This window comes from Teleopsis dalmanni, chromosome 2 (genome assembly GCF_002237135.1).
Source record: "Teleopsis dalmanni isolate 2A chromosome 2, ASM223713v2, whole genome shotgun sequence".
NCBI lineage: Eukaryota > Metazoa > Arthropoda > Insecta > Diptera > Diopsidae > Teleopsis > Teleopsis dalmanni.
Window position 1 is genome coordinate 208,327,127 of NC_051847.1, and position 26,223 is coordinate 208,353,349.

A 26,223-nucleotide genomic window follows, 5' to 3' on the forward strand; every position below is an offset into this window, starting at 1 on the left:
GTCAAAATTCATTTCAAATTCCAATTATGTTAAAAAAAACGGCTTACGTGTATTACAAAACCTTCAAAGAAGTTTGATCTTTGATTTTGAACAATATATCATGAAATACTTGCGTTATGGCTTGATTGACAAATCTTCCTAAATATTCTTCAAATACATTTTAACAAATCAATTCTAATATCCACGAAACGCTTCATAACGGGTGATATCGATCAACCACCATGTATACAAGATCTCAGACCGTGAACTAAAATTACAGCACTCGTTTGGACTCAATTTCTAGTCATACTCACAAATATCAATAAGCGCCTATGAAAGGAGGCGCTTAAGATGGAAAAATACAGGACTATATGCAACAGCAATTCTTCTCAATTTTTAGAAGGAATAGACTAAAAAGAAAGAGACTGTGTGTTTTATGAAAGCGTACATTATATTTTAAGATAATTAGTAAATTATCAACAGATGAGAACAACATAGATGATCAGCAGATGAGATCAACACAGATGATCAGCAGATGAGATCAACAACATAGATGATCATTATTCCGATAACAATGCCATGCAAACCAATGAAGGACCTGTCGCGAAGAAAATGTTAATTCTTCCCTAACAAAAACAAGAGTTTAAATAAAAAAAGTTGACAACTCTGGCAATTTAAGAAATTTGAAGAAATGATTTAAGTAGTTCTTAGTCTAAAAAAACACAAAAATAATACACAATACAACTCCGAAGGACGTGTAGTAAATCGTTTTATATAAAAAAAAAAATATATTACTTATTTGATATTGTAATTGCTTTTTTTATTCTATTAAAAAAATAGTTCTGAAGCATCAAAAATTCACAAAAAACGGCTTATTTTAAATCAATTACCCACATAAACACATATTATTTTTTTAAAAACTATGTTTTTGTTTTTTAATTTACAAACAAATTAGCAAACAAAAAAACAATGCAAATAAAAAACTGTGACTGCACTTATGCCAGATAATGCACTTCACTTGATGAATTCGTAACTCAAACTGAATGACTTTGAATTTGATTTTGTTGGTGAAATTGGGAAACGATTTTCCTGCAAGAATGAAAGGAATGCAAACACAATATGCAAACAAAAACAATTCATTCAAAATTGAAAACAAAACAAATCAACAATTTTGATAAAATGAGCGGGGTTGGTTCCTATAATTCGACTCTCTTCACGCAATCTCTCTTTCGCACATGCACTCTCTGGCGCTCTACGTAGTTTTTGTTTGTTTTGTTAGAGCAGTGAGATTTTAATGGAACAGTAGCAAGAACTCTATTAGAATCTCATACAAAAGTAATTGTAATCTATTGTTTTGTTATTGTGCGCTGCAATTCTAAATGGAAGTCTATATAATCCGGTAGAAATGCTTGGATGTATTTCAAAAAACAATTTTGCATAACAATACTCAAGATTTTATTTTGAGAGTGGTGCGGCAGCCTACGGCAAATTCTTTGTTTATTGTTTTAAAAACAACAAATTTATTTTATTTTTATATGCAATTATTTAACAAAATTTTCGCCTTGTTCTATTTGTTTTTTATGCCAATTCTTTGGTATTGTTATTAGAATAGTCGTTGCTGTTGCTTTTTATACGCTTTATATGCGCAAGACACTACACGGTGGAAATAATTTCGTAATTATTAGCGGGAAACATTATTTGATTAAAGTTTAAATATCACTTTTATATATTTTATTCACTTATTTAACTAAAAATATTTTGTTTTCTTTTTAAATAATAATTTTCCTATTAAAATATCAAATAAAATAACACACCATGATTAAATACACACGAACACAACACTTAACAAACGAGACTACACATAAAATTTTTGACGTTTCTGTTTGAGTATTAAATGCGCAGTGTTGCTATCAGCGGAGCGAGTATCGAATAACATTTGTTGAATTCATGAACAGTACATATAAAAATTTATAATTTCAAATATATGCTTATAAGAAATTATTGAATATAATTGGATGTTGCTTTTGTTTTAAATAAGCACATGTCATTTTCTACTAATAATACATATGAGTGTTAAAGAATAAATTATCACAAAATATTATATTGAATTTAAAAATACAACACAAAAGATTAATGTCGTCCTTAAAAAAGTAGCGGAATTTGATAATATAAAGTGTTATTAAACTTTATTATTTAATACCAATATTGTTTTATCAATAATTTTTAAAATAAATTGCATTTATCACTAAATTATTTTCACAAACTTAAATGAGAATTAACAACTAAAACCTTAACTTATTAAAATTTTATATTTTTGCAGACATTATGTCGATTGCAACAACATTAAACCTATAAAATTGTGAAAGACAACGCATTATTGTTTAAACACATTTATCAATAGTAGAATCACCGAATATACAATAGCATTTCATATCCTTATATGAACATATTTAAACCGTTTTATGTAAAAAACAATACAAACATAAAGACAATTATTTACTTATTTAACAGATTGCTGATGTCAAAGTACTCAATAATTTATACTTTGATTATCTTAGAAATTTTGGTATGTTTCGATCTGACACAAAATTCCTCTAAAAATGTCTTTCTTTTACATTCTAGTCTCTCTGGTTTCCGAAAGCATTAATTATTATATGCTTTCACAAATATCTGGATAAATTCACAAATAAGTATAATTTATATCTAGTTAAGCTTAACTTAACTTAACTAATTTAACTTCTCGAAAATTGTTAATCCTTTTTAACAAATTAGAATTAAAAAATTATAACAAATAGCACAGTAATCTCTTTAACTTTAGCTTGACACCAAATGGCTTAAGGTCAGTGGCAAATGTCACGATATTAGAAATAAAGTTTACTATAGCTCGATTCCTCTTGACATCTTCAAAGGTCTCACTATGGGCAATAGTTGTTCAAGTGTTGATAATCGCAACAACATGCTTGTTTTATACCTAAACTTACTTACTGATTATTACAATTATAATTAACTGAGTTTCCACAGTTTCAGTATTTTTTAAACTTATACAAACTCTCATTTAGAATAAGAAACTAAACAGTTTTTTCTCAAAAGCGTTTATAATTAATGAGTAATTATTTATAAAATATTAGAGAGATTATGGTTGTAATTATTTTAATATTATTAACAACTATAAAACAGCAACATATAATCAGAATAATTCAATTTAGAAAAACTCTTCCTAAACATATTTAATAATCATTATCTAGTTATTATTTAAAGTGATTTGAAACAATTAATACTCGTATTTCTTTATTCTAACAACAAATATATAACAAAATTTCTCAAACCCTTGTTATTCCTGTATTTTATTTATCAATAAAAACTGATTTAAGTAATCTTCTTGTTCTTCCACGGTTAGACAGCCCATTAAAATGTACGCCCTTTTCATAATTGTTTAATCCAATTATTCTAATTTCTTACTACCATTCTCCATATGTGTATCTCTAATTCCCTAATTCATCATCCTTAACTCTGTCAATACATCTCTATCTTCGTTATGTCGTAAGCGTGTATCCAGGGTTTCATCTTATCTATCTTTAGATAGATCTATTTCTTCTATTTCTATTTCTTTAGATTTCTTGTTTCCTCATCTTTGTGTCACCGTCTATAAATCGAATTAGCGAAATAATATAAAATTTTCTTTCTATTCTACTTCTATTTCTATCAGACCACTTTCTTCTTAATTATTGTAAGCTTGTGTGTTTTTCTGTTATTCGGCATACTTCACTCTCATATGTGATTACCGGTCGCAGTTTAGCCTATATATTCTCATTCTGGCCTTTATCAGCTATAAATTTTGCTTTATCAATTACTATATGTGATTGTATAGAACTCTAACGGTCCTCTAATCCATATATTTCATTTTGTAATGACTCAAGGAATGCACATTTTTCAAAACCAATAGGGAAGCTATAATACATTATACAGAATGTTCAATACATCCACAGATCAAAAATTAACAACGACTCCATGTATTACTAGTTACCGTGTTCTGTGGTTATCGTATTTCAAATCTATCATTTCTTTGAGTTATCATAATTTGAAGTTATCATATTCTACCCCTACTATATTTTGGGGTTATTGTATTCTGGGGTTATCTAAATTTCAGCTATTATTATTTTCTGTGTAAAAATTTTGCCTACTTGGATAATGAAAATAGAAATATAATTATAGTTTCTACCATAAAAGATATGTAAAATCTCAAAACTCTCAACTTTAAAGATATGAGTAAGGTCATATATCAATTATGTAAATATGCTTGCATATCATATCGTGAATATATTATGAATTATCAGTCCATAATCTAATTGACAAGAATTGTTTATTTACAAATGTAAGAAAAAAACGCGCTTTAAATGATAAATACCTTCTAAGACATTAAACAAAATAAATTGTTGTTAAAGAAATTAATACATCGAAGTTAAAAATATTATTATTATTATTATTGTTATTATAATTATATGAGCAATTGAAAGTCTTTCAATATTACTAGATTTCATTCTTAGTAAATATCGGGCGTTAAAAAAAACAATATATTTATTAATAAAAATCAAATTTATTATTTTAGTTTCAATTACGACAAAGATTTTATAATTAATGTATTTTTTATCAATTTTAATTTATTATGTATATTTACTTATTTCTACTAATTATATATGTATATATAAATATAAATTTAATTTTTTATAATATACCTACATATATTATATTTTCAGTACCGAAATTGCACTTATCCTTGAAAATCCCTTTTTTTAGCTTCAGTCAATGAAATGTAGGTAAAGCGGAATTTTCTTCTTTGGTTAACTATATTTATTCTACTCTATTTATACTACTTTATTCCCATTTTTCATGACCATTAGGTATGTAACCATTATCAGTCCATAGCCCATTACTATAAGAGTGTGACTCATCCACATTTCTGTCGGACTTAAATGTTGTTTTCTTGCGTTCATAATGGAATGGTGGAAAAGCTTTTCGACGAGGATCCATATCATCGCAATAATCTGTGCCATTAAGGCTTGAATCATCCATTCTATTGCCACCATTAGTCGATATCACTGGCATTTCTTCTTGTAGACATTGTTGAAGATGATTGATATAGTTGATGGCAATTCTGTATTAAGAAAATATCATATAGTCTTCACGATTATTTAAAATTGATGTGAGTAATTAGTATTTACCTTAAACTTTCTATTTTTGAGTATTTCTTTCCATTCGGTTTTGATATTGGTAATTTTGATCTTAATAAATCAAAAGCTCTATTCATATCACGCATTCTGGTACGTTCTCTATCGCATGCAGTCTTTTTATAATCTAAAATTTTAATGGCGATTATATAGTTTACTGATTATTATAGAAATCGTATTATGAATAGAAGTTTGTTATACTTAAATAAATTAGAATGTTTTCATTTAAATTTCAAAATCAATTTCAAAACTTTTTTGAATTTGCTTTCGTGGTGAGTGATGGAAAGCCATCACATAACAATTATATTGCAAAGTATATAATAAAGTCGAGTTCTTTACAATAAAGTTATATCTTTACAATAAAGTTATTTTACGATAAAGTTATATCTTATTGAATTCTTTTCAAACGTATTATTTGAGTTTATTGGAACCGACAGGAAACTCCGCGGTTTAGAACGTCAAGCAAGATGAAGATGTGTAATCACATTAGAAGTGATGTATTTCGTGAATATAGGTATGTCATGTCCAAACAGGATTTGATATAGAAAGATTAAGGCGTATGCTTAACTGGAAATTATAGACGGAATTAAGTAAATATTGAAGTAAAAGGAATTATCCATTTCGTCATTAAGATTCCACAGCACTATTTCTGTGACATCTTTTAAACTGTACATCCAAGGCTTATATACATATTTAATTTAAGGTTTTAAATTTTACAATATATTATATATGTATATATAATATACACAAATTAGATGAAATCTATTGAAATCACAATTACAACTGTTTTATTTTTATGTATGATTTTGGAACTACAAAATATATAACTCTGTATATAACCCTGGAATTTAATTATACTTATATAATATGAAATGTTTCAAAAGATGTGTACATTTTCATTCCAAAAGATTTAAAGATTCAAAATAATTAGAAAGGGCGTTTCATAAATTACCTATATTATTAAAATTATCTGAACTTGGTGGGACATCTTATTCGAATGGAACAAAAGCAAGTCTGAGATTTTTTATATCTATTAGTTATCTCACTTTTTCCTCAGTTAGGTAATGAAATGAAATCTTATTAAAGTCAGTAGACAGTTAAGACCTGTTGATAGAAAGTCAATACTGATGGTAACAAACAAAAATAATTGGATTTTTTTTATAAATATCGTTAAACCCTCTATGAACTTAATTAAAACTGATACAATCAATAAAAATATATATTCAAGTATCCAAATGGTGTGACGATATAAAATGAAGACATACTATACTACAGTGTTGAAATACTTCCCTGTACACCTAATGGTGCTATACAGTGACATAACCCATTGTTTACCAAGAGTGGTCAAAAACAAATCTAGATTAAGTAAGGATTAATAAAATTACTAATAAGCTTAATAGTGCTAAAAATACCTTCTTATAATATCATTATTTTGGTTTTTTTTTTGAAATATGAGAACATCATTCCTCGGGAAGGTATGCAGATCTAAGGTCAATTATTGCTTAGTCTGATGAAGTGATCAACATAAATCCAGTCAAGGCGTAAAGAGGGGTTTCGAAAATACCTCGAGTTAATAAAGAGTAAAAGTGCTCAAGTGCACTGGATCGAATAGTTTCAACATAAATGAGAACATCAAAATTATCTTAAGTCTAAGTTATTTCTTTTTGAAAATTATTTAAAAATTTTGTAAATTTGTTTTTTAAAATCAAATATAACCATATAATGAAAGTATAATTATAATTTTATATCATTCTTATAAAACATATAAATTTTATGGATTAATTTTTCTTACACACATTGTATAACATATTTCTGCAATACAACTTTCTTTCTTTAATATCTTTATATATTTCCATGCTTAGCACATACTCAGTTCACTTCTAGTATAGCTATATATTTGCCACAAAAGATTTTGGTTTTAAATCTTTAATAAAATAACGTAAATCTATAAATATATGTTGTCAACATAGATTGTCATATGGTATGGAAATAATCGTAGATTAGAGGTCGCTTAAGGGATCTTTTAGATTAGCATAAATTATCTGTCGATAACAAAGTTTCCACAGAAGACTATGTAGATTTCTCATTTGATCAACTGGCTGTTAGTTATAATAGTCTTATTGGTATATTGAAAATAAATTGAAAAAATTTCAAATAGTGATAATAGCGATTTTTTCTCTTTTTTAGCCACTTTTTAGTTATTCTTATTAAATCTTACCTACCCCTTACAACACTTAAAACCCGAAGAATACGAAAACTATGATACTTGTAAGTTAATATATGATATTTCAAAAACAAGGACATCACATTTATTATTTTTATGTGAAACTACGTTTACACTAACGCAATTATCTCTCTAAATATGCAGCAATAATTGTCTTTTTCGTACAAAATCCATACATACATTTGCTAATGAGGTGCGAGTATTCTATAAATTCTGTTCATGAAGATATTTTTCAAAAGATAATTTAATTTAACAAGTTCTCAACTGAACAAAGTCTAATAGTACCATTAGTACTGCAAATTGTGAATAAAGATGGGCAAACTCCACTTGCACAATAACCTGCCAAAACTCTACTCTACTCTCTTCTACTACTGCTCTACTCTATTAACCAACTCATTTAGTTGATTAAATATATGATTATAGAATTAGAAATTAAAAGTAAAAAATAGTAGAAATGGTACCAAAGGGAATATAGGGTACGAAAATTTGCAATCCTACTGATTTATATAAATATTAATTTAAGCCTGTAAATCTATCGAAGAAGAAACTGTAGAATATTGGAAAAGGATTTCATTTAAGCATAAATTTTTTTTAAGATGATGAAGACAATATCTTTTAAAAATATTTTATATCCAATAAATTAATTTTATATGTATAAATGTCAAGCAAAAGAATAATTTCTCGGATTGATCACTGTCCATTTAGTTAATGGGATTTTAAATTTGATAAAATTAAATAAATTATATCACTTTCACAAACCTTTTTCCAATTGTAAAGCTTTCTCCTTCCATGAAGGATTAATATCCTTTGCAATTGTGTGTTCCTTAGCATTAATATAAGACACGTACATAGGTGGTGGCACAACTTCCGTTGCTGATTTCATTTCCATATCCGCTGTTGGCCAAGAGGACACTGTTTGCGGTATGTGTGATGTATATGACAGGGTTGAAGCCAAACTTGATGCACCTAATGGTGATATTGTGGTTGTTGTTGGCATAGGTGGTTGTGCATAATGATTGGTGTACAAGCTGGATAATTGTGCAACAAGTGGTAATGTACTATTTTCGCCATTAGTCCCATATCCTGGAGTGGAATGTGTTGTTAAATATGTAGGTGTGCTATTTATATCTTGAAGATGCATATTCAAACGATAATCACTGATTGAATTGTAGGCACCAAGAGATGGACTAGCCGTTGGGTTAGGTTTCGTACCGAGTTCTAGAAGAACAGGTCTTTCTAATTCAGCTTCCGATTGATAATCATTATCACTGTAAGAACTACTACCGTCGGCTTGCGCGATTACGGCAATATTTGATAAAAGCGCCGGCGGTTCGTCGACAGTTGCGCTCAATAAGTGATCTGTCATTATTTTTAGGTTTTTTTTGTTTAATTTAATTTAATTAAAAAATCTGATTTTGTTGTTTTTTATATATTATTTTAATTTTTGAAATATTTTTAATTTTTTTTAATTATATTTTTCTTTTTATCACCTTTTTAAAAATAATATTTTTCAATTAATTTTTATCACAGCACTTTTTTTAATCCGTATTACCGCTAGCAGCCGTCACCACCAACTGTAATGCCTTGCGACAATTCTTCAATGCGAAGATCGACTCTAATCGTTGCGCACCAAGATCACTTTCGTTTTTAAGCGTGAAAAGTAGAGCTTGCGTTCTGATGGGTTGCGCATCATAAATACACCTACGACTGTCCAATTCATTATTTTACGCTTATGTTATCATGTGTGTGTATGTGCGCGTTCGATCTCATCGTATCCATACGGTATCCGCTCACATTTATAGTGACTTGAAGTTCAATAATTACAAATGTACCTGGCAGTGGTGATGAATGTTTAATAAGAATTCCGTTCTGAATAGTTACGAGCAGGTACGATGTGAAAGAGAGTTTTCATACGAATTTTTTAAATGAGTAAACAATAACATTGAAATATCGCACAGACTAACGTCTTCGGTCTGGAATCGTACTCCGATGTTAAGCTGATCGTAGATAACATATAACTGATCTAACGAACTTCCTCTCTTCAATGAAACTTATAAACAATTTTTATTTAACTTGTTTATATTAATAATTTATACAGAGACAGTGTTCTATAGGAGAAATCAAGAAACTATTGAAAGTTGAATTAAGATATATCCGTATAAGCTAACACGGATATATCTGTAATTATACAACTATAAATATATTTCATAAATTATGTAAATATACTTTAATGTTACTAACTATTATTTTCAAAATGTTAAATTAATTAAGAATAATTAATTATTTTTAATAAATTAATAAATAGATCATAACAATAATTGATTCTTATAAATTAATAAATAATTTAATTTAAATAATGTAAATAATGTAAAACTTTTTTTAAGATAAAAATACATATTATAAATTCATCAGTTCGATATTATGTTTACAACAAAACGAGATGATTAGGAGTCTATTTCTGATGTCCTAAATCTTAAGTGCTATAATGAAATCTCAAGATTTTTTAATCTTATAAACACCGGTTGTTCCATTTTACGCCGGGATGAAGAAGACACCATTAAAAAGGGCATAAATTATAATCACCAAGTCAGCAAAACAACCAGGCATCCATAATGGATATACATTTTCGCTTCAACTCTTTTTCATATGCATTTATTTACCAACACCGCGTTATCAAATCTCAGAATGGTTACAGGCTCCTCGAGGAGGTCTGATGAAGTGATAAACAATAATCTAGTCAAGGTATAGAGAGGGGTTTTGAAGAAACCTCGAGTTAAAAAAGAGTAAAGTGCTTAAGTGCACTAGCTCAAAACAGCTTCAACATAATACGATCTTTTTATTAAGTAGTTCATAATAAATTTTTAATTTTTTATTACCAATTATTTGAAAAAATAAATTTTGACGGAAAAGATCGATAGTGTCCTTCAATTGAATAATATTTAAGCATAATTCCAGTTTTTATGGGCATAAATCAACCAATCTTTTAATATTAATATTAAATTCTAAATTATCTTTTAAAGTTGACAAAGTTGACAAAGTTGATAAAATGTATTTTAATTTTGATAATAAATCTATAAGTTCTGCGAGCACTTCTTTTTCTTAAATATAGGTTTATACATACCACAAGATTCTGCAGAAATGTATTCCATTTATTAATGAAGAAATTATTTGTGGAGAAAAATTCACTTACTTAACGTTACACTAAAGCCCACTATTCAAAAATAAATTTAAATTTATTAAACCTGCTTTACTTTCTAAAGGATATAAGCTATCCTTTAAAAGATTGTAAGCTAACATATGTATTTCATTATCAAAAATTAGATTTTTTTCTTAGTATTACACAAATCCTAAATTGACTTATTCTTCTCTACTGTATGTGAAGTTCACTATTTCTTCAATAGTATTCAATAGAGTTTAGTTTCAGATATTACAACAAATTTTTAAAAAATCTATACTTTGAGATTCGAAATGGGATGCTTTTCTTTATTTTATTTTTGTTAAGATTTCCATCCTTTCATGCAATCTTATGACTTCGTTTTCAGGGAAGTCTACGCAAGCTATCTTCAAGTTCTTCTTTGGACTCACTTTTCAAAGCTTTCTATGCTGTTTTTATGTCCAACAACCAGGACTCAACTCCATATAAAATAATTTATAAAATCTAACATTTCATTAAACACAGTTTTATGCCGAACGCACTAACGATTAAACTACAGTTCCTCGCTACAGTAGCTGGCGACTTCCACTTTAGTCCAACACTTTAGCCTGCAACTATACTTTAATCGTGTATTGAATATTAGTTATAAGTTAGTTGGTTGGGAGCTCCAAATAGCAGCACACGTTGCACCATTTCTTATTGTTAAAAACACCCCCATTTTTGGACTGTGATACCACTGTATCACTTTAATGATAATGGCAATGTCTTTAATGTCTATATCTGAATAGCATGGTTCTTGAATTTATACACGCATTTTGATGTTTATCAGGCAGTGATAAAGCTAGTGAGCAACAATCATCACCTTCTCCTTAGACACACAACTACGACGCTAGTCTTCACTAGAGTTAAAATTAAGGTCTTCCCCCTAATTAAAAAGAGCTTCGGTCAACTCAGGCTAATTTGATAACTGCCTTAATTTGTGAAAGTAGCTTTAATTTGTTTCTATTTTGCAACTGATTTCCTACCCAGAATTTCGGTCTTCATTTAACAGTATTCCAAGGTTATTTATTTTTATTTTCTCTATTAAAATATAAATATCTTAGGCACCAGAAGGCAATTATTTTCAAAATTTTGATTTCTCCAGAGAGGTTCTAACTTCAAAGTCAAGGAATGAGGTTGTAACTTTAAATTAAGTCAGTTTGTAGCTTTAAATTCATAATTTTTATAAGAGTATCTAATAAATTTAATAATAAATAATACTCCAAGTATATTTTCTATGCATAGGTTAAGGGCTCAGAAAGTTTCGTTCTAATATACCATGACTTATCAAATCACTTATAAAAAAGGAGAATCTAGTCATATAGAGAACTGGTTTTGAATAAGTAATTTTAATTAATTATTAAGAATTAAGATAATATATTAATATAATTAATAAAGTAGAATCTAGTCTTATAGAAAATTGATTTTGAATAAGTAATTTAAATTAATTATAAAGAATTAAATTAATTAACCTAACTTGGTAAAGTATCAACTGGAAATTATTTCAGTATAAAAATATACAACAAATTTAAATTTTATTATTAAATAATAATATTATAAAATTCATATTATATATATATATATAAATATATTAAATAAGTAATATAATTATTCAATATATTTGTCATACTATTATTTATATATATGTACTTAAGTACATGTATATAAATATATACTTTTATCACATACACTTAACTTTATGGTGGCACCAGGAGGAGCTATGCGTTCACGAGAGGAGATGTTGTTTAGGGAGTTAAAGTCCCTCACTGACTTTTGATGGCTTTTAATGCTTTAACTTCTCGTAAAGAAAAAATCACTCACACATATCCACTAATGTCTACTGTAGACAGTGCATTCAGGTAGGTGCAAATATCTATTATTTAGACTATGTGCCGTCTGTCAAAGTCATTTAAGAATTATTCTACACTCTTCATGCAGAAGAAAGTCGTCCCCTGTATTACTCAATGAAAAGAACATTAATTGTGGAAGTATAGACAATAAATTGCATGTTTGTTTATATGTCACACACACGCACACACACACACACTCGCATTCGTAGAAGCACGTCTATCTATGCGTAACTAAGTATCTCTGAATGGAAGAAACGTGTTGACAATGGGACGTGTGTCAATAAACAATCAATTTTTCACCTGACCGTCAGGTCAAGAATTTTTCCTCATTTCTTATATAAATGTTATGGTTTCTTTTCTTAGTCTTCAGTTATACTTTGATACTTTGATATATTATTTGATACTTAATATCAAGTATCTTGATTTCAATTTCGTAGTAAAGAAATTAATCTCATACTCTCCTCGTTTCACCTCGGCACTGTTATTTTCATCAAATATTTTGTTTTGGTATACTTCAATATTCTTAGTTTTTTTTTAATATTAATATTATTTTCTATTTAATGCTTTGTTTTATTATTTCCAATTTGATTTGGAGATTTCAGTTCAATTTGTCATATGCAAACACAAGTGTTTTTCCTCCGCCAATAATTGAATTTTTTCAAAATACTTTGCTCCGTAGCTCTCAGCATATAACTTCACAATGTATGACAATGTATGCGTATATATCGCGTATATATATTCACAAACACATGTACTGCTATATCTTTCGATATATTTCATATTGTTTTAATTGCTTTTTTACAGAACATTAACATGACTTGTACCATTTAATGTTAGTTACGATAAAATTGAGTAAAATCGCATTTAAACTATAACTGATTTGAAAAAAATTATCTCTAAAATATTTTAGATAATCTTTACTAAGCAAATATTCTAATAGTTCTGTACCAATCGCCGAGATATACGACAAAAGGTTTAGCATTTATACAGACCACTTTGAAATCTTTTATCCATAGTTTTGAGAAATTTAAAATATTTATATTATCGACGATAAGCAACAACTGGAAATGAATTCGTAATGCTTAAACCTCTTCACATTTAATTTTATATACTATATTTATGATTACTTTATAAAGTAATGGTAAACTATTCCCTAAAGTGTTCTCCAACTCCTTCTCCTGTATGCTATATGTACGATCACTTTCATCAGATAACTTTCCTCAGTGTTAGACTGCTATTTTACTTCTACTTTACTTCCATATGATACACCATCACCATCCATCCATATGTAACATCACATACATCAATAATAAAAACCAGATCCTTAGTGTTTTCTTATTGTTGTTTTAACCCGCTGGAAACTACTTGTGAAGTTTTTTTCGGAGGTGTCAAACGGCACTTGGTTGTTGCTGGCAACGAGTGTCTCTGGGACATAGACCCGGTCATTCTTGGAACCATCCTTAGTATGTCATTCAATTTTCTTAACTTCTACTTTCACATGATATAAATGAAATGCATTCTAACTCCTACTTATATTATATATGGTATGTATACGAAAAATTTCATCATTAATAAATACCAGAGCCTCAGTGTGGAATTCAGTTTGCTTAACTTTTACTTACATTTCACATATATGGATCGTCTGTTAACTTCTAACTTCTACTTTTGTATGGTGTATATACCATCACTATCATTATTAATAATAACCCAAGCCTCAATAAATTATGCAGTGCTTGTTCAAAATTAAATAAAAAGAAATTAGATAGAAAATCAAAGGAATTGTATCCAGAGGGATAAAACGGCGCAGAGGGAAAAGAAAGAGAATTATATTAGAAAGGTTACCAAGACCATCACAATTTAAAATACTTTTTTGGTACTTACAACCTAAAACGCTCCAAGGATTACATAGAACAAACAAAGAACCGGTCAATCTAGATTTAATAATCACCTAACAAAATTAAGAATACAATTAAACTCAGACTGCAGATACTATAAAGCAGAGAGAGAAAACACATAGTGTGTGCTAAGGGAATCCCCGGCATTGATGCAGAAGCGGGAAAAACACCTAGAATGGTATTTCATAGAACATAGGGATTCAAGATTAGGAAAGATAGGCCCTATGCTTTCTTTCAATAAAACAATCGGACTTGGAGAAACTCTGATTAATCCGATTAAGAGGCACCATAGATCCTATATGTCGCAGTGTTACTATCCCTTTTTCATAATTTTAAAAAGAAAAATAATAGAAAATATTTTAAAATATCTCGTTAATAGCAATGTATTTTATTGCTATTTTGTTTAAGTTAAATGGTTAGTTAACAATTTAATTTAGAATTGGTTGTACTGAACCTTTATTGATGACAAAAAAATTATTAAATTTTCACTGCCGATTTCAGAGTCGTAACTTAATTCTCAGTACAGACTTAAGTCACCAAAATTTAGGTATAACTTAAGTCAGAGCCACCTTAAGTACATATTTGCAAAAGTGATTGGATATTACACTACTAGAGTCTATTGAAAAAAATCTATGCTTTCTTGAGTAAAGCAAAAAAGGAAAGATGCTGTGTGGTAGCAGGGTCAGAAATGGGAACTTTTTTGAAATAAGGAAGTTTTTTCTTTTGTTTGAATATTTTGAAAGGGAAACGTAATATAACTTAAACATAAAAAAATTCAGCAGATCTGGCTGTCAATATAAACTATATTGCTGATCAAAAATATTATAATGTTGACATTTAGTAATTTTTAACCAACTTCTATTGGAATATAATCTATGTTATGTTAGTAAGGTTGATAGCCACAATAATTTTTATGTATTCTTGAGCCCCGAAGACCTTATTCGATCTTTAAAACAAAAACTTCAATCAATACAGAGCTAATACTGATGTAAGTACAATGACGTGAACAACCCTAATATCACAGATTACAATGTTTCTTTGAAAGGATAACAACAAGATTCAAAGCTTTCCTACTCTATACCATTTACTACATTAACTTTATTAGTTTAACTACATATTTGTATATTATATAAAAATTTATTTGTTTCATAAACCACTCATCAGTCGAATGAATCTAAAAAAGTTATGAAAACTAAACAAATTATTCAAAAAAACCTAAAAATGTGAAGTACAATCCAATAACAGTGGCACAGTGAATATTAGTATTCCAACCCAATTGAACTTATTAGAGATGGTGAGATTTCCTTCACTTATTTCACCATATCGTTTTTTAATCTCATCACCTTATTCCATTTATTTTGAACTCCAATCATTTATCATTGGGAATAGGAATGAACGGGGTACTAACTCCCAATGGAACGGAGCACTGCGAACAGATTGATCTTTTGTGCTGCAATCATTTATACTTACTCAAATTGTAATTTAAATAGTAGTACTTTTCAACTGGTTATTACAATATGTAAAATGTAAGTAGCCTCTTTTTTAATATTAAAAAGAAGAATGGTAGAGTGAGCCTTGATATATCTTTTGGCTCAGGATAATAGGTCTGTCATTGTGTAGTGACTTGTGGTGATCTATATGACAATTAACATAAAAGGAATTATAAATACGAATACATGGGTTACGATATTTGGGGGAGTGTGGCAGGGGAGGAAATTATTTGGAAAGAAGAGTCAAGAATTATGATAATAATTGAAGCTAACATGGTCAAATTGGATGACAAAACTAATTCTATTCAATGAGAGCTCTACGGAGTAACTGAACTTTATACGGCAAAATAGACACACCATCACCACAAAAATATATGAAGTAAAGTATGCTACAAATTTTATAGCGGCCTTTCCGACTTTTTATAATGGTTTCAATATCCCAATTGAACCTATAATAACTAATTTATATAGTTCTTTATATAACTGGTTCATATCTTTATATATATGCTAAGAAATTATTATTAGCTTAACATTTAATTATTTCAAAGGCATTAAGTACTTGCTTTTTATGAGAAACTATTAGACAGTAATGAAAATAAATCAATTAAAAATAATTAACATTTGTAAAAGCAATATTGTTTACTGAATTAAGTTATGTGTGCATTAAATACAAAATTCTGAAATATAGTTTGAAACTCTAACTTAAGAAATAAATAAATAAAAAATTTATAAAATAAAAAGTCATTAAATAGCAACTGTTTTAAGACAAATATATAAGTATATTATTTTGCAAATTTTAAGGGGCGTATTTCCATATATTTATCTACTAATTCTTCAGTCACCAATTTTCTAGCTGCTTGATGTCTTTCCACAATCGGTGTTATAGTCTAAAAATAAAAAAGTAACATAATTATAAATTTATTTTGAAAGACAATTAATTATAAAGTATTAAATATATATACCTCAATCGCTAGTTTCTTCAATTCTCCCGTCAACAGTTCACCTTTACTATAAGAAACACGTACTTGCTCCAATTGAACGTCATCTTCCAAAAAGAATTTAAGTAATTGGAACGCAACATCAATATCAGGATTACCACCATAAGTACGATGCTCTTCAATAGTAGTACGACCACCAGAGAATGCGTACTTATTAATTTTATTCTTGATTTGTTTTGGTGTGTCTATCAAGAATATAGCGGAATTTTGTTCACTGCCAGACATTTTCGACTTAGCACCTTGTAGTGCTGGGAAGAAACTCGAATGCAACAGTGCACATTTTGGGTAACCGAGTCGTGGTGCAACATCACGCGTCATACGAAAATATGGATCCTGATCAATGGCGCATGGTATAAGGCAATGCACTTTATTTTTTCCAAAAATAAATGGGAATGTGCTGGATAATGCTGGTGCGGCTTGTACTGCTGGAAATCCAATTTTACCAATAATATCAGAATCGCCAAAACCAAATATTCCTTTAACTTGATTGAAAGTCACACACTTCTGTACACGTATAACATTTTGATAAAGCGCTGGACATGATCTGAAATTTTGAAAGTGTTGGAAATCGATTAATTTCTAATAATTTATTTAAATAAATTTAATTTAAATAATTTAATTGAATAAATTTAATTTAATTGACTTTCCGTCCGAACGTGAGAACATTCGCTTTCGGCTTTCGATAATTTTGAGTCCCCATTAAAACAAAGAGGGGACTCAAAATCCTAATACTTCATAAATCCTAATACCTCACTCATTTAGATCACATCAATCGTTCTCATTTTAATTTTAGCTTTTAAATATACTGCTTATGAACTTAAGCATTTACGTATTTCATCATGCAAACTATTAAAATTACTGTGAAATTTCACAATGAGTCATAAAAATGTGTAATACATAAAAAAACATTAAATAATTGCATAATAAAACACTTAAAGATTTCATGTTAAATTAGATTATAATAAGAGCATTTAAGCAATCTGGAGCAGCATAGATCTACACAAATCAGATTCCACACAAATGATTTTTCTTAGTTTTGCAACTACTTGCTAAATTATTGATATTTGGATAACGTTTCTTATTTATAAGAGACCTCAAATTGTCAGACATATATTAAAGTAAAAATAATTTTGATCTTTACCTACAGTTCCTAATGAATATACATGGTATATATACTCCCTCTTCATAACAGAACTTAATCCTACTTATATTGTAAAGTATTTTACAAAATACAACAATTCTGATATTATTGTTCTTGTAGCCTGTAAGGATCTGTTCTTTTGGGTGTCCTGAACGACGCAGTCGTCGAACAAGTGGTTCCGGGATGTAAACCCGACAATTCTTATATGACTTTGGTGTGTGGTCAGTATATGATTACATACTTCACAACATTAATAATTAATGTAGAAGAGACATTGTTCAGAAACTTATTATACATAAAATACTCACAAAAAATTAAAGTAATTATTAAATATTAAGACTACTCACCCCATGAAATTTAAATTATTGAATATAAAGGTTTTATCAAGATCAAAACCCATAGCAATAATATCTTTAGCGTTTTCGCGCGATAATTTTATAGCGGCCTCCACTGTCAGATCTTTCCACAAAGTCTTTTCGTCATCAGTTAATTGAATAACTAAAGGAACATCGAATGTTTCTTGCAACCATCTATGAATGGTAGATATAAAGAGAGCCTATATATATCAATTTCATAATTTTCAAACTAACTTAACTCACTTGCTCATAATAAATGGTATCAAATGACCTAAATGTAGTGATTCAGAACTTGGCCCTCGTCCCGTATACATATAAAAAGGTTTGCCCTGTTCTTTAAGTGTTAGAATTGAGTGCAAATCTCTATGCGAAAAAAAAATGCCACGCTTGATAAAATGATGTGCTGGCTTGCCTGTTATCTTTTCGAAACGTGCAATCAATTCTTCGTCGATTTTGCTAGACCCAAATCGCTCTATACATGCAAAAAAAAAAAAAATATTAGTAATATTTGCAAATTTGCATTAAGAAATAATTACTTATAAGTTTATCATAATCGACACCAGCATCAGTCGAACTGGTTACACTCCATGGATTAACTATGTCATCATCTTGCACCACAACTTCAACTCCAGTAGCTACCATATCGTCCCCAGATCCGTCTTTGCCATTAGTCAGCGTTAGAGCTTCAACTCCCTCCGTTACGACTTCGTTTGCAGACATTTTTCAAATACTTTCTAATTGTTTTAAGCAATTAGTCAAATACTAACAAACACAGAACTGCACGTGTGTAGTCGACGAAGATAAAAAGAACTGGCTAACGAAATTGTTTTTTTTTTTTGGCATAGCAAAACAGAATAAACAAGTAACAAAAAACAGCTGATAGGCGGCAAATTTTACAGGGTGTCATATAGATTATAATTCTTTTGCTGTTCATTATTAATAATAACTTTTTATATAAAAAATATTTATTATAAAGATTCTATATTAATGTATCAGGATGTATCAGGATAGATCGCTTGAAGTCACTAATTGACAAATTGGCATCACTGTTGCCATCTGTCAAAAGTCATATCCTCGCAAAAAGTAGAACTTGCATATATACACATAATGCCTGCAAACTATATTTTGTATAAAAAAAAATAATTAATATAAAATTGAAAATTAAAATGAATAATGAATTAAAAGCAATGTTAAGTATGCAGGGAATTTTGAAATATATTGTCATAACCAAATTAATAATAGTTTAGATTATTCAAGCCTGATTAAGTATTAACTTGTTAACAATAAATAAAAGAATTTAAAGTGTTTTTCACTTATAGCACATTCACAATAGCACAATGAGAATGATTTACCATACAAAAATCTTTTATATAAATTAGTTCATTATTAATAAATCAACTCATTTAAGGCGAAAATTGTGGAATATAACCTTTAAAAATATATTTCCTACAAGGGCAATTACCAAAAGTTGACATGTCATATATTTCATATGTAAAATATAACCAAACAACAGGTGACTGTAAACAAAGACACAAAGGTAGTAAGTATTTAATAATATCTTTGTTTTTAATAATTAACTATGTAATTGATATATAAAATGTATATAAATGATTTAATATATTAATTATATATTTAATTTTATTATGTGATGTATTATTAAGTACGTATGCGAGTTAGGCTAAGTTGCGTTTTAAATGAGGGAAATTCTAAGTTGTGCCGATAATGTAGTGATGTGTCGATACGTGTTGATAAATGGCTAAATGTGTGCAGAGCAAAAAATCCCAAAAAATCTTCCATACGGTTTAGCATGGGAGCATCAACTTAGGTTAATTAAAGTTTATGAAACCCTTCAATAAACATTAATAAGTTCAACTGTGCGTCATTGATTTCATGGCGAAACATATTGTCATTACATTGTGAATATCCAAACTTCTGGCTGGCAATTGAAACAGTATTTTGCTTTGTTATTTTGTAAACAAGACTTTTATTAAATTATTTAAGTTATATTTTTCATAAAATGCCGGTTATGTATAATACAGGCGACTGGTTCGTATTAAGACCAGATACATATAGGTAATAATTTAGACATTTAAATATACTTATGAAATGCAGTTTAAATACGCCCATAATCTTTCAGAAAATTGGATTTGCACACTCCCGACTGGCCATGGGGTATGGAATTGGATTACATGCAAGTATTTGGTGCACCATTTGGTGGCCCAATTGCAGCTATAAGAGATCCAACACAAATTGTACCAGTTAAAGGCAGTGCAAAACCAATTATACGTTTATTTAATACAGCTGGAGAAGAGCTGGGCAATATATCGGTAAGGCATAATTTATTTTTATTTATGTAAAAATTGATTGAATCAAAATTACAAAATGCAATTTAATTATAAATTAAAATCTAACAAAAAAAAATTTTTTTAGTGGAACCACGGCAAACTAATAACAATGGGTTGGTCTGACACTGAGGAATTAATATGCGTGCAAGATGATGCACTTGTTTTTATATACGATATGTTTGGTAGAGAAAAGGAGTCATATAGCATGGGTCAAGAAGCTAGCATAACAAAGGTAAACTGAATTCAACTAAATAATGCACTTTAATAAAAAAAAACAATTAATTTCAGATAGTGGATGCGAAAATATTCCAATCCTCGTCTGGTACTGGTATTGCAGTAATGACAACTAGTGGTCGCATTTTTGTAAAATTAAGTAATACTAAAGATTTTCGCACAAGACAATTGCCTGAAATTCCCAGTACGTTTTAGAGTATTTTAAGCCATAAATTGTATATTTAAATCCTCTACTCATATTATATAGAATCTCCATCCGATTGCACTTGTTGGGCAATTGTAACTGAAGATCGTAATAGTTACTGTTTGTTAGGGCGCGATAACGAAGTTATACGTCTATTTCCGGGCGAAGCAGTTGGAACTATTACACGTAATCTTTTCGATAAACCATTCGATCGTTTATTACTAATGTCCACATCATATGACAATCAAAATTTGGCTTTATATACCAATACTGGACTGTTGTGGTTAGGTTCTGTGGATATGAAAAAGAAGTTTTGTGAATTTGATACTGGACGTAAGGATATACCACGACAAATCGAATGGATTATGAATACTGAAAGTAATGCTGCTGATGCTGTAGCGATTTCATATTCCTCTTTTTTGCTTGTGGTCAATCGTAATGGTGATAAGAATCTCTTCACTTATGATCCAGCAATATTTTTAATACCTGAAATGGATGGTGTACGTATACTAACCAATAGTGCACATGAAATGATACAACAATTGCCAAAATGTGTGCAGAATATATTTGCTATTAATAGTCAAGAACCATCAAGTTTTCTTTTTGAAGCACAAAAGAAATTTCAAGAGAAATCTCACCAATCCGATGAGTATATAAGTTTGTTCCGTGACAAAATGGATGTAGCAGTTAATGAATGCATTGAAGCTGCTGCTTACGAATTCTGCACAGAAACGCAAAAGAGTTTATTAAGAGTAAGTTTTGTAAAATAATTTATTATTTATTAATAATAAATAATTTATTTTAGTCTGCTTATTTTGGTAAAGGATTTATTCCCTCACATAATCCAGAAGAATACATGCGAATATTACGCATATTGCGTGTGCTTAATGCATTGCGACATCCGAAAATAGCAATGCCACTTACTTTTAAGCAGTAAGTTACTTCGCTATTAACAATTCTATATAATTTTTTATAACTGTTAGGAAAAATGTAAATTAATAATAGTTAGTATTATTAATGTAAATTGTTATGAAATTGTTTTACAGTCTTTGCTAATTCAATAACAAAACACTTTAATCTATAAGGAGACGTCGAAGAATTACTTGTATATATGTATATGTATATTTATTATTAATGTATTATTATCATTTAATAAGATAAAAATTGTTTTTGTTAATTCTATATAAATTAATATAATTATATCATTTGTATAAGTATATAGTATTTTTAGTAAAATTTAATATTATTTTTAGATTTTTACATTTGAAACCCGAGGTTATCTTGGGCAGACTTGTGTTTCGTAAACATTATGCAGTTGCTATACAAGTAGCGAAACACTTAAAACTACCTGAATCGTGGATACTAGAACACTGGGCTTATCATAAAGTTATGAATGATAAAAGTAAATTTATATACATATAATTTCTTCTTATTAAACAAAATAAAAATTTCTCTAATTATTTTAGATGATAATGAGGTGGCGCGTAAAATTATTGAAAAGTTTAAAAATCCCTCCATCGAAGGCATATCATTTTGTAATATTGCCGAGAAAGCACATGCTGTTAAACGCGATGAATTGGCTATAAAGGTGCATTTAATTCATTCCTAAATGTATATAATATCTTCTAAATAAATTAATAATTTTTATATAAATAATTAGCTTTTAGAGTTGGAACCTCGTGCGTCTCTGCAAGTTCCTTTGCTACTAAAATTGGGAAAATATGATCGTGCAGTACAGAGCGCAACACAGTCCAGTGATACAGAATTAATTACTACTGTTTTATTAGAAATTAAAAAGAAAATAATGCTTGACAATTTTCATGTAAGAATAAATTAGGTATTACATTAACTTTAAAAATTATAAATATTTAATTTTAGATGATTATCAGAGAATATCCTGTGGCATTAAATATTTATAAAAAAATCATGAGCCAATCTAGTCGTATTGCACTTTATGAAATTTACAATTCGGAAGATGATCAGAAATCTATAGCAGAATATCATTTTGCTAATGCCTTGGAAAGTGATACCTTAGAATCCCATTTACCAGCAATCACGAATAGCTATACGCAGGCTAGAAAAAATGTTGAAGCTGAATTATGTTCTGAGACTGGCAAAATAATGAAACTGCAAAAAGTTTTGACAAAAAAGTGAGCTTAGCTAATGTATATTAAACTTTATATATAATTTAATAAAATTATTTCTTTCTTAAGATATGGTACTTTACATGGACAAGTAGGTTTTTACAGTATGTCAATACATGACACTGCATTGCAATTACTGCAAATGGGTGAATTGAAGGAAGCTGAAAAAATCAAAAGTGATTTCAAAATTCCAGATCGTAGGTAATGTATAGAAAATTAAACGAATCTATTTTCGACTATACATAGATTAATTTTTGAATTATCTTTTAATTTTAAAATCAAGATTGCTTATTTTTAGATAATTTTTTACTTAATATTATAGTATTTAGTGGCAAGTCATTATTATATCTTTGAATATACAAGCGAATACTATTAATTCGTAGTACAAAAATAAATCAACACATAAAATAATAAACCGAAAGTATCAACTACTACAAGTTTTAAGCAAAATTTACTTATATTATTAAAAAAATCTTTACAAAAATATAATGTATAAAATTCAAGAATACTATCACCAACCATATAGTGAGCGTTTATTCTGCCAAGAGAGATGCAATTCTTACATTATCTAACCATCATACTAGTATAGTTAACAAAACGTAAATAGAATGAGTGTGTACTCAACATCTTTGATTTTTATCCGGGTACTGATCTCATTAAAAGAAGCCAAAAATCACAACCAAAATTATTTTTCAAGATTACCAGACCATAAATATAAACCTACGATTGACTACGAATCAAAACAAACAATTTCAAGCTACAAGTTATCAAGAACGAAGAACCTTATGAATAAAATAAGCAGCAAAACTCTTGGAGTTCTAGGTATCCGTGCCGAAAAATAAGGCAGAACTGCGAAAGCTATAGGAAAGAAAAAAAAAAGAACCAAAAATTATGACATTTCACTTTGAAAGATTTGGAACCAATGAATTTGTTAAATACCATACTCTAAAGAAAATCTTCAAAAATAATGTTCTGGGATTTCACCAAGTATTATGATTAGAATTGAAAAAAAAAGTATATAATATATAGACTTGACATTAGTTAGTAATTATTGAAAATTCAATATACATTTATATAATTACTTATTTAATAAAATATAATCAATATTATTTATAACTTACAACCAGATGGTGGTGGCTGCGGATACAAACATTATCAGAAAAATTCAAATGGGAAGATTTAGAAAAGTTTGCTAAGAGCAAGAAAAGTCCCATAGGCTATGAACCTTTTGTTAAAGTATGTCTTGCACAAAACAACTTGCACGAAGCCCGTAAATATATATTAAGATGTCGAGATGATCGTAAAGTGCATTGCTATATACGTGCTGAGTAAGATTTATTTAATATTTTATTAACAAAAAAAAAAGAAAAACATTAAAAATATATATATTTCAGATTATATGAGGAAGCCTCTGAAGCGGCTTTTGAACAACGTGATCTCAACTCTTTATATGTTATACAACAGAAAGCAAATTCAACGGGCAATCGAATGTTGCTTGAGAAGATTAGTGCGCAAATTGCAATATTATCATCAAAAAAATAATTAAAAATTCGTATAAAGCATTCCAATATATATTAGAAAAAGAGATTAAATGAGAAAAGAATTATTGTGAATTATATTAAAAATAATATTTATACCAAATATATACATATATATACTGTACCTTGCAAATATAACGTTTTTAAATATAATCCTTTTGGGATAGCATGAAATAAAATAGATACAAAACTTTCAGTAAAGCAAAGTTTAACATACTTATAAGATCTTTCGAATCACATATAGTATTCATGACGAGGTTTAAAACAATAATAGGATTATGGAACAGTACAGATTTAAAAAAAAATTTTTATTCCAACTAGTATTTAGAAAATAAAAAATAGATTATTGTTACCTATCATCTTAAATAGATAAGAATATATGTATTTGGAGCAGTTTATCATATCAGAGATAATCACCTTACTTTCTCAGGCAAGTTGAAAAGAGAGCATACCTCATTCAGCATCAAGACACCAGTCTGTGATAGTAGTTAGAAACTAAACCTTTAGTAACTAGTTGTTATGACTTTTTAAAATTAGAATAAATTTTATTGGCTTCTATTTCGTTAGATATCAAATTATTGTCATGCAAGAAGAAATTTTTTGAATACCGGTATGTTAGAAAAATGATTAGTAATCAGAATGATGAATTTAAAAATTTAACTATGTAATTAAGTGCTATGCGATAGCAAGCGGCAAAATGTGAAATCATACTCAACCAAAGTCGCCCGTGCAAAGGCAAAGGCATTTGACACAGTTTCCCATATGCCTGATTCAACAGAACGATAAATCCTAAACTACCTTATAGACAGATCACCTTTCGTTGATTTTAGAGAAAGGGTATCAAAAGCCAAGAAATTGAAACATGGTCTCCTTCAGGGGAGTGTTCTTTTACCGATACTACTCAATCTTCACATGTAGAAACTCCCAAATCTCACCCCACCGAGGGAGTTAGAATCATATCGTGTGCTGACGATTGCAGCTACAGAGCGGGATCGTTCTTGGGTATACAATAAGATATATGCAAACTTCTCTTATGCGGCCTCATTTTTAAGTGATAAAAATCTTCACGTTACACCAATAAAATCTTCCGCCACCCTCTTTACTTCCTGATTTAAAGAGGTGTCCTGGACTCTGCGCATCAATATCGATGAATTCCAGATCCCTACTATCACCAAACCAAAAACTCCGGATCTCGTATTCGACAGCATGTTGACCTTTTCTATACATTCTACAAGGATGTGCAGTCGCCAATAATATCGGAATATTGTGTTGAGATCCAGCGCAGGTTATGCATGGGGTAAAGATAAAGAACCTTTACTGGACACATACAAAACAATAAGACATCCGATTGCTCGCTATGCTACTCCATATAGGATCACACAACTCTGCGAAATGCAATGGCGTGTTTGGAAAACATGTCAGAACAC

The 26,223-nt window shown here is 29.0% G+C and overlaps 4 protein-coding genes across 5 annotated transcripts in view; 2 read left to right on the forward strand and 2 right to left on the reverse strand.

The window, feature by feature from the left end:
• LOC119685116 (putative uncharacterized protein DDB_G0286901) overlaps window positions 1-26,223 on the forward strand; it is a 236,351-nt gene that overhangs the window by 74,306 nt on the left and 135,822 nt on the right. The window lies entirely within an intron of this gene.
• LOC119685121 lies at window positions 4,710-8,845 on the reverse strand. Its single transcript, XM_038099327.1, has 3 exons — window positions 8,188-8,845; window positions 5,199-5,331; window positions 4,710-5,131 (listed from the first exon to the last, which is right to left on the reverse strand). Exons 1-3 carry the CDS (start codon window positions 8,792-8,794, stop codon window positions 4,852-4,854), a joined length of 1,020 nt encoding a protein of 339 aa, XP_037955255.1. The 5' UTR covers window positions 8,795-8,845; the 3' UTR covers window positions 4,710-4,851.
• LOC119685119 (tryptophan--tRNA ligase, cytoplasmic) lies at window positions 16,504-19,294 on the reverse strand. Its single transcript, XM_038099325.1, has 5 exons — window positions 18,888-19,294; window positions 18,595-18,823; window positions 18,343-18,525; window positions 16,819-17,398; window positions 16,504-16,743 (listed from the first exon to the last, which is right to left on the reverse strand). The coding sequence occupies exons 1-5, from the start codon at window positions 19,069-19,071 to the stop codon at window positions 16,639-16,641; spliced, it is 1,281 nt and encodes a 426-aa protein (XP_037955253.1). The 5' UTR covers window positions 19,072-19,294; the 3' UTR covers window positions 16,504-16,638.
• On the forward strand, window positions 20,240-24,888 carry LOC119685125 (vacuolar protein sorting-associated protein 16 homolog). Its single transcript, XM_038099334.1, has 13 exons — window positions 20,240-20,424; window positions 20,489-20,678; window positions 20,782-20,928; window positions 20,985-21,114; window positions 21,178-21,866; window positions 21,920-22,047; window positions 22,368-22,516; window positions 22,581-22,702; window positions 22,775-22,936; window positions 22,993-23,264; window positions 23,328-23,459; window positions 24,386-24,586; window positions 24,653-24,888. Exons 1-13 carry the CDS (start codon window positions 20,369-20,371, stop codon window positions 24,798-24,800), a joined length of 2,526 nt encoding a protein of 841 aa, XP_037955262.1. The 5' UTR covers window positions 20,240-20,368; the 3' UTR covers window positions 24,801-24,888.

Excerpts from the sequence above, each read along its gene's own strand:
- LOC119685121 (XM_038099327.1), bottom strand. The coding sequence starts at position 8,794 with ATGACAGATCACTTATTGAGCGCAACTGTCGACGAACCGCCGGCGCTT. Across the intron at positions 5,332-8,187 it reads AGCTTTACAATTGGAAAAAG|ATTATAAAAAGACTGCATGC; the intron begins GTTTGTGAAAGT and ends TTAAAATTTTAG. Across the intron at positions 5,132-5,198 it reads TCAAAAATAGAAAGTTTAAG|AATTGCCATCAACTATATCA; the intron begins GTAAATACTAAT and ends TTCTTAATACAG.
- LOC119685119 (XM_038099325.1), bottom strand. The coding sequence starts at position 19,071 with ATGTCTGCAAACGAAGTCGTAACGGAGGGAGTTGAAGCTCTAACGCTG. Across the intron at positions 17,399-18,342 it reads AATAATTTAAATTTCATGGG|ATCATGTCCAGCGCTTTATC; the intron begins GTGAGTAGTCTT and ends TCAAAATTTCAG. Across the intron at positions 16,744-16,818 it reads TGAAGAAACTAGCGATTGAG|ACTATAACACCGATTGTGGA; the intron begins GTATATATATTT and ends TTTTATTTTTAG.
- LOC119685125 (XM_038099334.1), top strand. The coding sequence starts at position 20,369 with ATGCCGGTTATGTATAATACAGGCGACTGGTTCGTATTAAGACCAGAT. Across the intron at positions 22,048-22,367 it reads ATGCCACTTACTTTTAAGCA|ATTTTTACATTTGAAACCCG; the intron begins GTAAGTTACTTC and ends TATTATTTTTAG. Across the intron at positions 23,460-24,385 it reads TTCAAAATTCCAGATCGTAG|ATGGTGGTGGCTGCGGATAC; the intron begins GTAATGTATAGA and ends ACTTACAACCAG.